Source organism: Aulostomus chinensis, chromosome 19, assembly GCF_037954235.1.
Source record: "Aulostomus chinensis isolate RoL2024-O1b breed Wild chromosome 19, RoL_Achi_v1.0, whole genome shotgun sequence".
NCBI lineage: Eukaryota > Metazoa > Chordata > Actinopteri > Syngnathiformes > Aulostomidae > Aulostomus > Aulostomus chinensis.
This window is the reverse complement of record NC_141338.1, coordinates 13898166-13913820: the sequence shown is the minus strand read 5'-3', so window position 1 is coordinate 13913820 and position 15655 is coordinate 13898166. Positions and strand designations below refer to the sequence as shown.

Here is a 15655-nt window from a genome sequence, read left to right as displayed (position 1 = left end):
CAAAATTCATTACAGAATAATGCCTCCAAAGTAAGCTGTTGTCACTATTGCACATGACGTGAGAGAAAAGGGTCTTTTGTCTTCTGACAGTTTGCAGGTCAGCTTCTTGTCGCTGCAGGCACAAAACCCTGGAAAGTGCACTTTAAAAGAATTCTACTGTTTTTAAGCTGTCTTGCTACAGAACAAACCCATTTTAAGGGACCCTTAAGGTTTACGTTGAATTGTTAACCCTGGCTCAGTATTTAAAGAGACAAAGTCAAATGAGCTATAAATATTTTCTTGTTTTTTCTCAGTTTATGAAATACAAAGAGTTGGATGGATGACATCTTACAAGGATCAGTCAAGAACTTATCTTAGAGTGAGAGAAAACACGACTCACTCTGTCGTCAGCAAACACGCGTTTTTAAATGAAAAGGTCTGTTAATGGAACCATTTAAATGTCTCTCACAAACGCGGTGTACCTCGCAGCCCCACATTGCTGCATCTGAAGTCACAGCACTTCCTCGTGGTTACAGGAAGGAGGTCTGATGTAACAAACAAGAAAATTGCACTGCGTTGTCTTCACCTGATGTACAGCAACGCAGTGTACAGTGTCTTTTCTTCAGCGCCGCTTAATGGACACAGGAAGTCATGTTGACGGCACAGTGCAGCGTCGGTCTTCTCCTTCATACAAATGCAAATATCAGGCTGAATGTAACCGCCACACACTGTGATGTGCGTGTGAGTGCGCGAGGGCCCGCTCATCGCTGCTTTGCTGGAGGTGTACGCTCCCTGAGTGCTTTTGAGTTTAATATTTCCTTAATCCCCCCACAATCAATATATCCAATAAAACGTCAAGGAAACAGCAGTCTGTGAACGGTGCTACTGCTGTTAAAGATGGGAGATATAAAACATGTCAGTCTGTGAACATTAGGATTTATCACGCTCTGATTTTTATTCCACGTCATGCATAGCTGTAGTACACAGCACAGTCTACAAGAGAGTTACATACCCCCCCCCCCACCCCGCTTGTCTTTACATCACCCTTTACGCTTTCTATTCCTTCCTACACTCAAAAGATGATGAAAGTGGGATGAGCACATGAATGAAATGTAGAGGGGTAAAAGGAAGCAGAGGGGTATTAAAAGTTGAAGTGAGAATTTGAAGAGAGAATTCGACAAGGGAGATAAGGTGTGAGAGAGTGATTCAATGTAAAGATTTGTTTCTTGGTTTGTGACATTTATCTGTCTGGCTAAAGTGAGCAACGTTGTTTTCCTGCCCACCTCAAGCTGACACTCCTCTGGCCTCCCATTTCTGCCTTCATTGAGTGGAGAAGGACACACTTTCCTTCTGTAACCCTCACTATTTCTTTATTTGAAGTTGTTAAATGGCACGCTCTGCACATCAGCCAGCAGAAAACCTGAATGTTCTTCATGGAAACAAATGTGTGAAGTGAATTAATCTCTCTATACTCTCCATAAATATTTAATCCTGTTTCTCTTTCACGCTTGTGTAGGAAACTGTATTGAGAGCCCATGTAGAACAGTGTTTATTGATGTAATTCTCCTAATGATGATGTGTGCTTTTGTCCTGCGGTCCAGTAATTTGTAAATCTGGAGTTCTTTTGGGAGTCTTCTTGAAACAATGTTCCTTTCTTCTTTTTACCGATTTTTCACTTTATTTATTCTCTGTGGCCTCTGGCACTGTTGCCTCCTCCCATCTTACGCTTTTTCTCTCCTCCCTGTCTGGCAAGATCACATTCACGCTCCCCCGGGAGACGGGACAGGAGGGTTCCGTCATCAGAACGGAGACGTGATGAGAGAGAACGGGAGCGCTATCATCCCAGCAGCAGCTCCAGACTGTCCAGGGGGCATTCTAGATCCAGGTAAAACTAACAGCAGGCGTCCACAGTCGGTGATGAGAGGAGGCGATACAGAGCGGTGCGGGAATGAGCCCTGAAACCTCCAAGTTAGCATTGTTGAGGGTCCGGTTCCCGCCACTCAGAGTCGCAGGGTTCTCAGTTAATTGCCTGAAATAAGATAACACAGCTTTAAGAAATTTTAATGCTTTGGTCTTTGTCTTAAAAAAAAAAAAAAAAAAAAATTCATTGATCACCACGCTCATGATTTTAAAGCATTTACAGGATTAAAAAATGTTGGTCACTACCGAGGGTTAAAGAAGACAAAGGCATTAACAGTCATCAGAGCAAAAGCAAAAAAAAAATGTGAAAAACGAGTTGAGTTGACATTGAATTCATGCGTTCAGGATGTCGTTGGCTCACAGCATTACATTTGCCTTGTACTGCCACCAATTGCATTTACGCTGCAGCAAATCGTTAAAGTGAAGTTTGTCAGTAAAGATTATTTTGCACAACAAAAAACGTCTCATTTATGTTTTTGTTTTTGGGTTTTTTTGCCTCAGACTTTATTTTCTGCAATATTTGAAATCCAACGTAAACATCCTTTCAGATTTTGGTTTCCATGGCAATGCCCACTTCTTGGATTTGCCTACAAAAATACCCCCCACCACACACACACACACACACACACACACACACACAAATCAAACAAATACAGTGAAATACAAGTCATTTTAATTATTTTGTTAGTATATCAGTGCACATGTCCTGCCAAAGTAAGAAATGATCATCTTTCCATTCATATTAGCTCCCTCTCAACACTAAATGATTATTTATCTCTGAACTATGAGTACAATAATTGATTAGATTAGTTTAATGTAAGCAGTTCAAGTCTTCCGTACACAGGCTGCTTTTAGTTTGGTTTGTCCAGCCGGAGAGGAGCAGGAAGACTTCCCCTGGTGTGGTTTTCGTATGTAAGGTCATTAATAATACAACAGGAACACTGCTTCTTGTGTGCATCTACCACTCGCTGTGCAGTATTGTACAACGTGCCTGTAAGTGTATTAAAGTTCAACTTAAGCCAAGACTCTTAATCTCCACCAGTGGAAACTGCAGCTGACTCTTTCTATTTGCATGAATTCAAAGCAGGATCTGCTGAGTACACAAGCCCCGCCCTCACCACGTCTCCCACCCCCTTGATAAATTGGAACTTTGTGCAGTGTTGCACCTGAATCTGAAACATTGAAGCTCCTGCTGTTCACACTTTTGTCTCCCAGGTCCCCTCTTGATAAAAGGAGGAGTGCAGGCCAGATGCAAACTGCAGGTTCCTCTCTCTCCCCTTATTCCTCTCCAAGCAGAGCGCTTTCTCCGTCATCTAGTCCCGCCTCCAGCCAGGCTCACTCCAGGTACCGCTCTTCAAGCCAGTCCATCAACCAACTAACAATTTAGATCTCTCTTTTCTTTCTAGCAAAAATAAATGTCATTTACTCATGAAAGAAAATGTCAGAGGGCCTCCAGGCCTGTGAAGCTTCGCTGAATCAATAACACACACGTCCTCAAGTTTAGCACTTCAGCAGCCTGTCTAAACTGGGCTGCACGTCCATTGAAAGGCCAAACTGAAAATGATGGTCAATTAATTTACCCTCTGAAGGCTTTTGACAAACACTATCCCTTCCTTAAAATAGATATTTTTGGCTGCTGAGTCAAAAGAGTTTACCCTCCTGAACAATGATTTCCACTTTTTAGTAACCAGCCAGTCACAACCTTTTAAATAAGAATTTGTTCTTAATTGCTTGCCTGGGTAAATAAAGTTAAAGTAAAAAAAAAAAAAAAAAGCCTCCAGACCTTGGTTTCTCAGCATGTTGAAGTCTTGAAATCTTGCTCAAGGACACTTGGACATGGTCACCGGGGGAAGTGAGGATCAAACCAGCGACTCTTCAGTTGCTACACGGCCTCTCTACCTCTGAGCCATGTCGGCCCCATTTTAAAACATGATGGAAGCATTAAAAATTCAACGAGACGCAATTTTTAACCAGCTGGTATAGGCCTAGGCGATATATCTATTTTATCAGTTAATTCGAGTTTTTTTGTTGCAGACAATTTAAAAAATAAAAAATTTGAGTTTTTTACTCCTCTTGCTATGGCGCACCTTTTGTCCCCCAGGAGCTTCCACAGCTTTCCCCCTCACCCCTCCCCCTGTTTCCTGCCCACGCACAGCAGCAACATGGCGAATGAGAGTGAGAAGTTGGTTTCTAAGAAAGGTGTAGTATCGTCAGTTGTTTGGAACTGGTTTGGGTTTGCAGCGACAGACGTTGAACAAGTGACTGCGCGCTGCAAAGTTTGTCTGAAGCCGTTGTAACAAAAGGCAGCAGCAGAACAAACTTGTTTCAGCATCTAAAACAGAGGCATCCAGCTGAGAGGGAGAAATGCCGCTCTTTGCGAAGGGAACAAGACCGCTACAACCGACAAACTCCCACTAAAAAAACAGCTCACTGGGGTGGAATCATTTACCCACGGGGAAAAAAATTGTGAAAAAAATCAGGGTTTTTGTTTTGAGTCCATATCGCCAGGCCTAAGCTGGCGCCAACACATGATGAATAGTTACAAATCTACTGACACTGCACGTTGAGCTTCATCAGATCTCCTGAGCAGAACTGAGTGTGTGCAAACGTTGCAAGAAGCAATTTTGCCAAATTTTTAAAATCACTTTTTAGATGTCTTCAAATATGATCAGGCATCCACTGGGACAACAGGATGAACTGTAAGGATTTTCACGGTCACACTTGGAATAAAGACCCTGTTGGAAATGTTGTGATTGAAAGTGCAATTGCAGCATGACTTGGGATTTTTAAGAGGGAATGTTTATTTTACACCGTTTTTCAGTTTCCTTGACAAACTTTCAAAATCATGTTGTTGTTTTTTTATGTGATCTTTTTCATGCAAATGCAGAAAATGTTTTTCTCAGACTTCTGAGCTGATTTTTCTTTTTGTTTTGTTTGGGTTTTTTTTACACCTCCCTGAAGACCCCAGACATAGACTTGGTTTTCTCAAGTTGTCTGTTGTACGTCTTGACCTCCCTGCGTACAGCCACCATGACTCAAAGAGGAGCTGACAGGAAGTAGTCGGTCACAGTCACCTCACAAGTGCAACATCTCTGTAAAACGTTGAGAATCGTTTTCCAAATCTTCAGCAAACGTCCGCTGAGACTGAAGGAAGAATCAAAGTCACTGGCATGTCAGGAATGTCTTCAAATATGATCAGGCATCCACTGGGACAACAGGATGGACTGAAAGGATTTTCACGGTCAAATTTGGAATAAAGACCCTGTTGGAAATGTTGTGATTGCAGGTGCAATTGCAGCACGACTTGGGATTTTGAAGAGGGAATGTTTATTTCACATTTTATTCATTTTCCTTGACAAACTTTCAAAATCATGCCGTTGTTTTTTTTATGTGATCTTTGTCAAGCAAATGCAGAAAATGTTTTTCTTCAGACTGTAGAATATAACAAGTATGCAGGTAGCTTAAGTTGCACCACAATAATTGCTTTGAACTATATTTTGACATACGATTGGCCTTTGTTCAGTGTGGAAAATTGAGCGAGGCCATATTTCTCCTCCCACTTAATTTCGTTTCAAATTTCAGGAAAAAGGGTGTCTTGTTTTTGTTTGGTTTGTTTTTTTTTGCTGGTTGTGCGGTACATAACCAACCTGTTGCTTCAGACAGGTGTCATGAGACACTGAACTCAAACCTTTTTCCTCCCCCCCTTTAGCTCTGTGCTGAACCAAGGGGGCAGCTGCTTTCTGGCAGTTTGACTTTGGTGACATTTCTTCATCGTCAAAGGGTTTTTAAATACATGGAAGTCACATGCGTCAGCTTGCGAACTCTGTTTGTGTGCGTGTGTTATACTCGATTAGATTAACGTGTTCTAGAAAACTTGCAATAAAGTAAACAAGATTAAAACTGCCAGAAAGCCAGGCTGCCTTTGTCCTGGTTGATGTGGCGGCTTGATATTTTTGTTTTTACAGGTCATGTGCTACGTCTCTTGTCTTTTCCCTCTCTCCTCCAGATGCCTGTCGCACTTTGAACATTTCAGAAGATGTCATGCATATTGTATAGCCTCGCCTGTTAACATGATTGGTTTTGTCCTCCGCTCTCTCTGTTTTTCTTTTGTCTCTCACCGCTCTGCATCTCCTCTCTCGACAGGGATGGTTCTCAGGAGAAAGAAGAGGCTGTGTCCTCCTCCATAGTGTCCTCCGTTCAGTCCAAAATAACTCAGGTATTGCTCTTTGCTTTTATCCTAAATATGCCCTCTCTTGAGCTTTACAGTGCCGGCTGTTGTTCTCAACATGGATAGAGGAAAATGGAAAGTGCTTTTCATTTTTACACACACGCACAGCAGAGAACAGTTTCTGTACTTTCTTGGGATTTGAATTCTTTTGTCATCCATCTACACATTGTCGTTTATGTAACGCATGTTTACAGAATACGGCGGCTGTGCCTCATCACATCCTCCGTGGTAGCACATATATTGTCAATATCATGCTGTGATGCGTATATCTTCACTATTATGACTTTTGAACTGTGAATTCAATCGCAAAGGACACAAAGTCAAAGTCATGTTTTGTACAAACTCCTCCGCAAACACGCGGCCTCAACACGGCCACGGCAAACCTCACGCTTCTTCTCTGTAGCCTCTTGGTTGAAGCCGCAGTTTTAAAGACACATAAATGCTTCAAATTTCACGAGTGTGGTATTTTTCATTTACTGACCCAAGGGATTATTGCAGAAAGAATGTTGGTTGATATCGCAAATTTAGAAGATTGTACCCCCAAATATAGGTGCTAGCCTCAGCACCCAAAATCCAGTATCGTTTAAGTTCTGCTTATTTAAATACATGGAGTTTAGCTTCCATTACATATCCTGGTCTTCCCAGTCCCAGGTAGCAATAATGGAATTTTCTGACTTCCTGATATCAGCATCCACACCAAACACCCTACATCAGTGGGGCCCTTGGTGTGATACATCAGCTTGCTTCCAGTTCCCCTCAGTGACCTGGGACCCTTAGTTCGAGGGCGGTTTGATCAACGATGTACATTGAAACAATAGACAAAAAGAGGTAAGGTCCTAGCGTGGCTGCAGGAACAGAGCAGCCCTCCTCCAGGATGAAAATACGTGAGGTTTATTGACACTGATGTGTTTGAGTCGGGCAAATTTATCAAATCACAGCCTGATTTTAGTCCAACATCTCCTCTCTGTTCTAGCGATCTCTCCGCTGCCGCCCGGAGAGATTTGATTTGATTATGTCAAGTAACTGAAGCTCCCAAATGAAATTAAGTTCAACTTTGGAATGAATTTTGAGAAAGAGCGAAAAGTGTTGATTCTCTCCCCTCACTTACATCGGTGGGGATAAAAGGAACCATTACAGCCAGCAGAACACCTTCTCCAAACAGTTGCCACAAAGATGGTTGTCTAAAGGCTCTGTGTGTGTGTGTGTGTGTGTGTGGTGTGTGTGTGTGTGTGTGTGTGTGTGTGTGCGTGTGCGTGCGTGCGTGTGTGTGCGCGTGTGTGAGAGAGAGCACGCATTTTAACTCTGGTACATTGTGCCCCTCATTTAAGTGTAAGAGTTCACAGCTAAAGGGATGCTGTGTGTCTGAAAGCGGCACAAACGCATTACTCAGTGTAACCACACACACACACCTCAACAAATGAATTGTGACCTTGGTACACATTCTCTCAGCTCCACCCTGTTTAACATTACACTGTCCAATTTATGGCTGCCACCAGTCGCCTCTCAGAAATGCATCATAATCAAACGTGTGCCATTTGTGGAGGGAAAGTGCGTGATTGGCTGGAGGTTGTAAACTGGACGGCTGGAAGGAAGGAAAGCAGGTGCCAAGATCATTAGATGCTCTTTATTTCTGTCTCCCCCCTTCTAGAGCTTTCACACCGCAACTCCTGTCCCCCATTAAACGCTCCATAGAGCCATCAGTGCAACTGGGGGAGAGTGACGGAGTGTCTGGGATCGGGTTTCCAGTGTTTACTGGCCAGATGCAGCACACATCTCGGGTCTCTTGATGCATGTCAAACACATTCTATTTATTTCTCTCTCTCTCTCTCCCTCTCAGAGCAACACAATCTCTCCCCCAGCCTGTATCACAACATGCCAACATGAGCTCGATCACAAAAACACGCTGTTCTCCACAATATGCACAACCTCACACTAATACACCATCTGGGATGTTTTACTAACACTTCTTGAATAATTCAGCGCTTCCTAATAGCCTGGTTGCTATTCTCCTCGTCCTCTTTATCTTTGTTCCTCGGACTCGAGTCTCCTCTTCCTCTCTGCTGTTCGGTTTTGTTTTTTTTCATTCAGATTGATTAACGGCGTTTGAGGGTTGCTTTTAGACCTGCTGGGTGTTCCTTTATCATTAAGTCGCTGAACAGGTTTTCTGTCTCAGTGGAGGAGGCGTTATGTTTCAGGTTGTGTGTCCAGTCCTTATTTACCTCAAATCTATGCAACACTTTGAGAGAATTTCTTCAAATTTAGCTCATATGTCCTCTGGGACTCAGGGATGAACTGAAAGTGTTTAGGTGATCAAAGGTCAAGGTCACCGTGACAAGCACGACCACCATGCCCTATTAGTAGTCTGCGTATTTACTGGACAGGATGGAAGCTGGGGGGGGTTGGAAGAGACGAGCAGAGCCAAAGACGGAGAGCGACGAGACAGGAGGTCTGGAGACCAGAGGCTGAGGTTAACAGTGAGCAGAGGGAAGGATATTAATCAAAGACAACATAAGAAAAAAATAAGACCAAGAACCAAAGACGGCTGCAAGCGTAACGAGAGTCTCCCCGGTCTGGCGACGTTGTGGAGGCTGAACCTGGCATTTATGGCTGGGGTTAATCACGATGACTGGCAGCTGTTTTTTTTGCCTGAGTCTTGCACTTCTGTCTGCACTCCTGAAAGTAAACACACACACACACACACACCACAGAGTGGCTGCAAGCTCGGAAGAGGCAGAAGTGTGACAGTAAGAGCAAAGTCTGGCGTAAGTGTCGTCAGGACAAATGAGAGTGGAGAACTGGAGAATTTTGTGTGCGTGTGCGCGCGCGCTTGTTGCGTAATTTCCTAAGGATTTTCCCAACAGTACTTTTCGAGCTGCTATTATTCAACCTCACAATAGATGTGCAAGTAGAAGCTGCACAAAGTTGGAGCAGCAACCAGTGTGAGGGTGCCCTGCCTGTCATGCTCACATTGCTTGTGATGACCAAATCATGTGATACATCTGTATCGTGGGGACGACGGTCAGCTGACAAGAAGTGTGTTCATGGTCACCAGGGCTTCCAGGAAGAGCTTTGTGAGTGATGCGGTATGACAGCTCCTTCCTGAAGTGTTTACAGACGCTAATTTGTCTCGTCTGTCAGGAGAGCTCGGGAGGGTGGGGGGTGTCCATGTGTGAAAAACCACTCTGGGGATGCAAATGAACTCCTCCTATTCAGCAATGCAAGCAGCCGTGGCCTGGTCAAGAGAAATTAACATTTTTACCTGAGGCAGGAAGAAAGCAGCTCCCTGCAACCTTTAGAGCTGAAGCTTCTTCTGAATGGTGGTTTTATTCCCTCTGCACTGTTTGTCCGTCAGCAGGATTCCACAACAACCGGAGGCCGATTTTTACTAAACGAGGTGAAATGGTGTGGTACGAGCCGAGATAAGAATCCAGTTCACACAGCCAACAGCTGTGTTATTTTGCTTTGATTTTTCACGACTGAGTTTACTTAAGTATGAAAAGTAAAAGTACACATTCTACAAGTTTGAGTGTTCCAGAGCTCGTGAGTGTGAGGAACCACTGACCTGTGAACGTGACGTGTCCTTCAGTGCAGCTGCACCCATGACTTGTTGTTCTGTGCAGTATATTTTCCTTCACAGTAACTTGGAAGGAACAGGTTCCGAAAAGTGTAGCGTACATGTCCTCTGCAGTGCAAATACTCAAGTAAAGATACTTCAAGACTGTAGTACAAAGCACTTGAGTAGAGTCCTTAATAGTTTTACTGTAGCAGACCCGTTTTTAGATGACAGCTCCAAACCGTACAATGCTGAGCCGTCCCAACTGATGACGCTACGCGTTTGAACGGCCTCCCCTCCTTCCGTCCTCATCCTCCTGACGTGCTCCGTCTCCAATATCCTGACAGTGTATCAACCGTAAACACCTGAGGGGAAATCTGGGTCTCCCTGACGTACCAGACACGTCGCGCTCTCATAATTTCACTTCCATTTCCAACTGGGCAGGTAAAAAACCCCAATTAGCTTCCGCAGAGCAGAAAGTAGCTGCCCTCTTTCTTATTTGGGGAGTTGGGTGGGAGCCAGAGGGACACGAGGAAGCAAAACAACGACGCTACAATGAACCAGCAAGCTTTAAACATCTGGAGGCTGCAGAGACTCTGCTGACTGGGGAGATGATTCCCAGCATTCCCAGCAGCTCTTTCACATGTCTGGGAGCTTCAATTAAGGAGAGGTGGAACTTTTCTAATCGGAGGATCTGCAAGACACTTAAGTTTTCATGAATGCGCTCTCTGCTCAGTGGTATTCAAACGTGTAGCAGTACTCTCCTCGTCAGTTTCTGGCATCAACAACACAATCTGGATGAGGGGCGCGTTCTCATTTGGACAGTAACTGGAAATCATCTCTCGTATTTTACAATCCTGGAATGTTCACCCACAAAACTCAGTTTAGTGATCTTGCTTCCAAAATAAAAGCAGCAATACTTTCTTATTTTTAATTGTGTAACTGAAGTGTTCCAGACGAACGTAGCAGTCCCTTTTTTTTTTTTTCATTTTGGAAATGTGTAGTACGATAAACTTGTGTTCTCTGTCTCTGTGTTTAGGATCTGATGGCCAAAGTTCGAGCCATGCTTGCCACCTCGAAGACCTTCCAGCCTCCCACCTCATAGACAAAGCAGCCCCCCCTCCCACCCCCCCTTCAGTTCACAACAACCTTTGGCCAATCAGCATTATCCTACATGCGGGAGATTTGGTCGGCTCCAGTCTGTGTCAAACCCCGTTCAGCGTTTCATCTTGATTTCAGCATCAGCACATTCAGACTGGCTGAGTTATGTCCTGCACAGCGACGTGAGAGTGAAGTTCAGGTGCTGGAATCTCTTGTTCCACTGCTGACCTGAGAAAATAGCTCGTCACTTGGGACATCATATCAACAGTTGATATGTTTCTGGCACAGGGAATATCAAATAGTGAGAAAATCCACTTGTTATTCAACAACCTGTTTGAACAGCAGTGTTGTCATTCTCTGCAGCATTTCTGAACGCTACAAGAGATCTCTATTCTCTCCTTCTATGAAGGCTCGTGATGTTTTGATTTCATTTCCCTCTTCTACGATCTACTGTTGTTTTCCTCTTAATTTCAGCTGTCCTTCGTCTCAGCACCTCACCTGTCAGTGAAATGAGGTGCTACCATCTCGTACTCTGTCCCTCAGCTCCAGCGTGTGGCCTTCTAGTTTTGTTCCTGGTTTTTACTATGATGAGTTGAATCCGGAACGACTTTCTAATCAAAACTGTCAATAAAGTTTCATTCATGATTTAATTGTGGCTCCTCTATCTTTAATTTGTCACCGAGGTTCACGTAACCTGCGTGTAAAATAAACTAGACTCTTTTTTTTTCTTTATTTTCACCTTCATTCATTCCCATTGTGGAGAGGGACTCACCCGCTTTGTAACTTATTTTCCGCTCTGCCCTTCATTTGGGAAGGGGAGACTGATAAGATGGAAGAAATTATTTCTTTTGGCCCCAAAACTTAACCTCCGTAGAAGTTTAGTGCAGCAGCAGCTACGCCGATAAAGCCTCTGAACGAGAGCTGCTCAGCTAATGTCCTACGGGTGTGTGCTGCTGTTTATGACCTGGCGTGTAGTTAATCCAGGCTACAGACTTGTTCGCAGACGTCTCCCTGATGACCGCAGGCAGAGTACAAACTCATACAAGATTAAATGTTGAGAAAGATAACCTTTGTAAGGACACACAGAGCCTTAAGATGATCACCGTGATGTCAAATCGACTTATTGAGGAGGCCCTAAAAGAAGAGGGATGCGGTCCTTTCAGTTCACTCAAACTTTTTAGACGCTCTGAACACTCTCACGCACGACAGGTAAACAGATCAATAGACAATATTGGGGTGAAAAAGAATCCATCTGATCTGCACCTTCTCTCCCTCAAATTTATAAAGGTACATTAGTTCAGGGTGGGAGAATGCCACCTGTCAGAAGGTTCAGTGGATTTATGACATGATTTATGACACCAAAGTGCCAGGCGACAAGTACACCACTTTTCAAAAATAATGTCAAGACTTCATAGTTGTCCCACGTTGACGGGAGTGGAACCATCACAAGAATATTTATTTTCCACTCAAATTGAACCACCTGCAGGTGCAAGGAACAGCAGTGCATCGTCAGCACGCAGTCACGATCCACTGACAACAAAGCGACTGTTTGCTGATGATGCCTCTGGTGGCGGCCGCCGGCCTGACGTGTCATGTGTCCGTGTTGTCTCTCCATCCAGTCTTCGTTAATATTTCATGACCCCCTTCAGAGAATTTTTTTTTTTAAATTCCTGGATTCAAGGAAAAGATTTTGGTAACCAAAGGTCACAGAGGCATAAAACTGCAATACAAGTCTGGTATTTCTTGTTCTTTTGCCACCCCCCCCCACACACACACACACACACACACACAACATTGTTAATTTAATAGTATTCTTGCTCTCTAGACACAAGACAATAGCAGTTAAAAGACTTGTTCCTGAACTCATTTCCAGTGGGACAGGATCTTAGTTAGGACCCTTCAGTTCAAGTATTAGACAAAACCCAGAAGAGAAACGGTGTTTTTACTTGTTTATCCTGTAGCAATGTCTCGTACGATGTGGTCATGAATTAAATAGATACTCACTGATGGCCTCAATTTGTAGAAGGTGTTGGCTCTTTTTAAGGAAATCAAACCAAGGGAGTAGTTGGCACCTCCATCTATCCACCAATCCATTCAGCCACCTTCAACTGCTTATCTCTGGAGACTTTGTGCTTCCCCGCTTCCCAGATCCTGCAGGAGGAGGCTACAGACCTGAAGAGGCTCAAGCTGCCTCACCTGCTCACATCCCCCTTCTCTCCCTCTTTATCTCTGTCCCTCTCTTTCCTTCTGTATATCTGTCTTACTCCATCATCTGTCTTTGTCTCTGCCCCGCTCTTCTGCTCTCTTTCCCCCTGACCGGTCAAAGGAGACGTCTGTTCCCATTGAAAGGAAGGTTTTTGTCACCGCTGTTGCAGGATATTCTTGCTCATGGAGAATCGTTGGTTGTAAATTTACTGAAGGAGTGTGGGACTGGAGCTGCTCCACTTGTAAAGTGTCATGAGGTAACTTTTGTTGTGATTTCGTGCCATACTAATAAAACTGACTTAAATTGATTTGATTTATCAGGTGGCACGGCGGTGCAGTGGTCAGCACTGTGGTCTCACAGCAAGAAGGTTCCAGGTTCGAGCCCCGGCTCCATCACAGGATCTTTCTGTGTGGAGTCTGCATGTTCTCCCTGTTCCTGTGTGGGTTCTCTCTGGTACTCCAGCTTCCTCCCACAGTCCAAAGACATCAAGAGGGGACGAGGCTGATTGATACTCTAAATTGACCGTAGGTGTGACTGTGAGTGTGAATGGTTGTCTGTCTCTATGTGTTGGTCCTGTGATGGACTGGCGACCTGTCCAGGGTGAACCCCGCCTCTCACCTGAAGGCTGCTGGGATAGGCTCCACCCCCCACGACCCTCAACAGGAGGTTAGGGTAAGGCAAGTGGCCTGCATGCCTGGAACACTGTGCTCAGAGGTGGTGGTCTTGTTCTTTTGCTCATGACCACAGGGGACAGTAGGAACGGGACTGACCAGTCGCTCTGCCTTCTGCTCAGCTCTCTTTTTGTCACAACTGTGCAAACGCAAAACCGCTCCTGCTGCTCTGCTTCTCTGGCCCATCTCACACTCCCAAGTCCCCTGATTCAAGAACAGGACCCTGACACACTTGAACCCCTTTGCTTGGTGTAAACAAATAACAACAAACAACTGGCCTAAACACACTGAATTGTGACCTCAGGGTTTGTACAGCAGGAGAGAAAAACAACAATCACTAAAATAGAAAAGACACTCGTGACACTTCTAACTACAGAAGTTATTAATATCAGTCATGAAAGGCTGCAGCATGGCGACAACTACAACGTCCCCACCTTGTACAGGCTGCGTCAAAGACCCGTCTTGATTTAGGGCTCTGAGTGCTTCTGGCAGTTTAACAGCCATCACTTTACTTTCCTTCCTGCATTTGGAAGCGATGGAGCTGGAAATCTGGAGGTCACATGTAGGTACAGCAGAAGCTTTGGAAGCCAGCAACGTCTGCCAACACCTCCCCCTGTGTTCAAGGGTTCCTCCTGGCAAGCTGGAAGGTTCAATATTGATTTCACTGTTTGGTAACAATGGAGCAGCAGTGTTTAAGGATCAGTCTAAGTGAAGCCTCAAGTCACGGACACAGATCCAAGTCAGTGGCTGGCGCGTAGCAGGTGGAGACTCAAATCCTCCAGAGAAAGCAAGTTAAGAGAGAGATGCTTCATGCAGCGAAGGAATAGGCAGAATTTCAGCTTTTAAATCTGCAAAATTATTTTCGTGCAAAGTTACCGTAAGCCTCTGTAATACAGTATGTAGTTCCTTGTCATTAGTCACTTTGTCACTGACAAGAAACAGAAAGGTTTTACGTGCTTTACTTTCAAGATTGTTTGCTCTAACAACCTCTTCAGTTCAATGATAAATTGATCACTTTTGTGCATTTTATTGCCACCAATAACACCTTGTCCCCAATCATTGTTTTGGGAGTGAAATTCAGATGAGAAACATTGAATATTTTTGTAATTAAATTGTGTGGCAGGAGGGAAGGCTGGCTAGCTTGTGATAGCTAACAACAGTGTAGCGTGAGACCACGCCAGCCCAGAGGGATGGGTTAACCTCCTTTACAGAATCAAAAGGTCACACAGGTTTGAAAATCACCATTATAACAGGAAAAAATAAAACTCTTATCAATAATAATGATAATAATAGCAATTTATGGAGCCGAGCCAGAAAAAAATGAATTGTAACTGGACTCATAAGGTGCAATTAGTTCAGTATCTTGCTCAAGGACACTTGGGGTCGGCCTCTGGAGGAAGCGGGGGTCAAACCAGCGACCCTGTCATTACTAGACGGCTACCCTGTACTTCCGATTTTTTTTTTGAAAACTAGATCTTACCATTATTAATATGACAAATCTCTACCCCCCCCCCAAAAAAAACCACACACCACTTGTGTTCATTCAGAACATCCACACACTCGATCCACAATTGTAACATATAGTTTAAGCTGTTTTTGGAAGAACATTGTAGTCATTCTGAGGCGAGGTACTTTAATTTCAGCTGGACAAAGTAAACCAAAGCAGATTTGTGACATTTCTTCTTTCCTATCAGTGAATGTCTTATACTTGATACTGTGCAACACGTGTGACAAAATTCAGTTTGCAGTTAGTTTGACCACTTTAATGAAAAAGCTTTTTTTTTTAAATTTTATTCCCCCCCTGGATTTTTTCTGTCTGAACAGCTGCACTGGTTTTGATAAGGCAGGCAAGTGATGTCCTATGCAGCACTTTTCAACAGGTAATTGCATGCTACCTCGGGGGAAAAGATAAACATGACACAGACTTGTGGGGGACATTTACATGAAGGATGAGCTCGCACCCCTTTATTAACAAAGTACACAGTCCACTCCTCCTG

General features: G+C 44.0%; 1 protein-coding gene across 4 annotated transcripts in view; it reads left to right on the top strand.

Annotated features, from left to right (window-relative positions):
* Nucleotides 1-11434, top strand: part of sfswap (splicing factor SWAP) — a 49203-nt gene extending 37769 nt beyond the window's left edge. For 3 of the 4 annotated variants that reach the window (XM_086187036.1, XM_086187038.1, XM_086187039.1), the window contains 4 exons: nucleotides 1733-1864; nucleotides 3115-3243; nucleotides 6043-6115; nucleotides 10720-11434. In XM_086187036.1, coding sequence (XP_086043162.1) covers nucleotides 1733-1864; nucleotides 3115-3243; nucleotides 6043-6115; nucleotides 10720-10785 — 400 coding nt within the window. In that variant the 3' untranslated portion in view covers nucleotides 10786-11434. The remainder of the gene's footprint in view (nucleotides 1-1732; nucleotides 1865-3114; nucleotides 3244-6042; nucleotides 6116-10719) is intronic. The other variant, XM_086187037.1, reaches the window with a different exon arrangement.
* Nucleotides 11435-15655: the final 4221 nt, after the last annotated feature.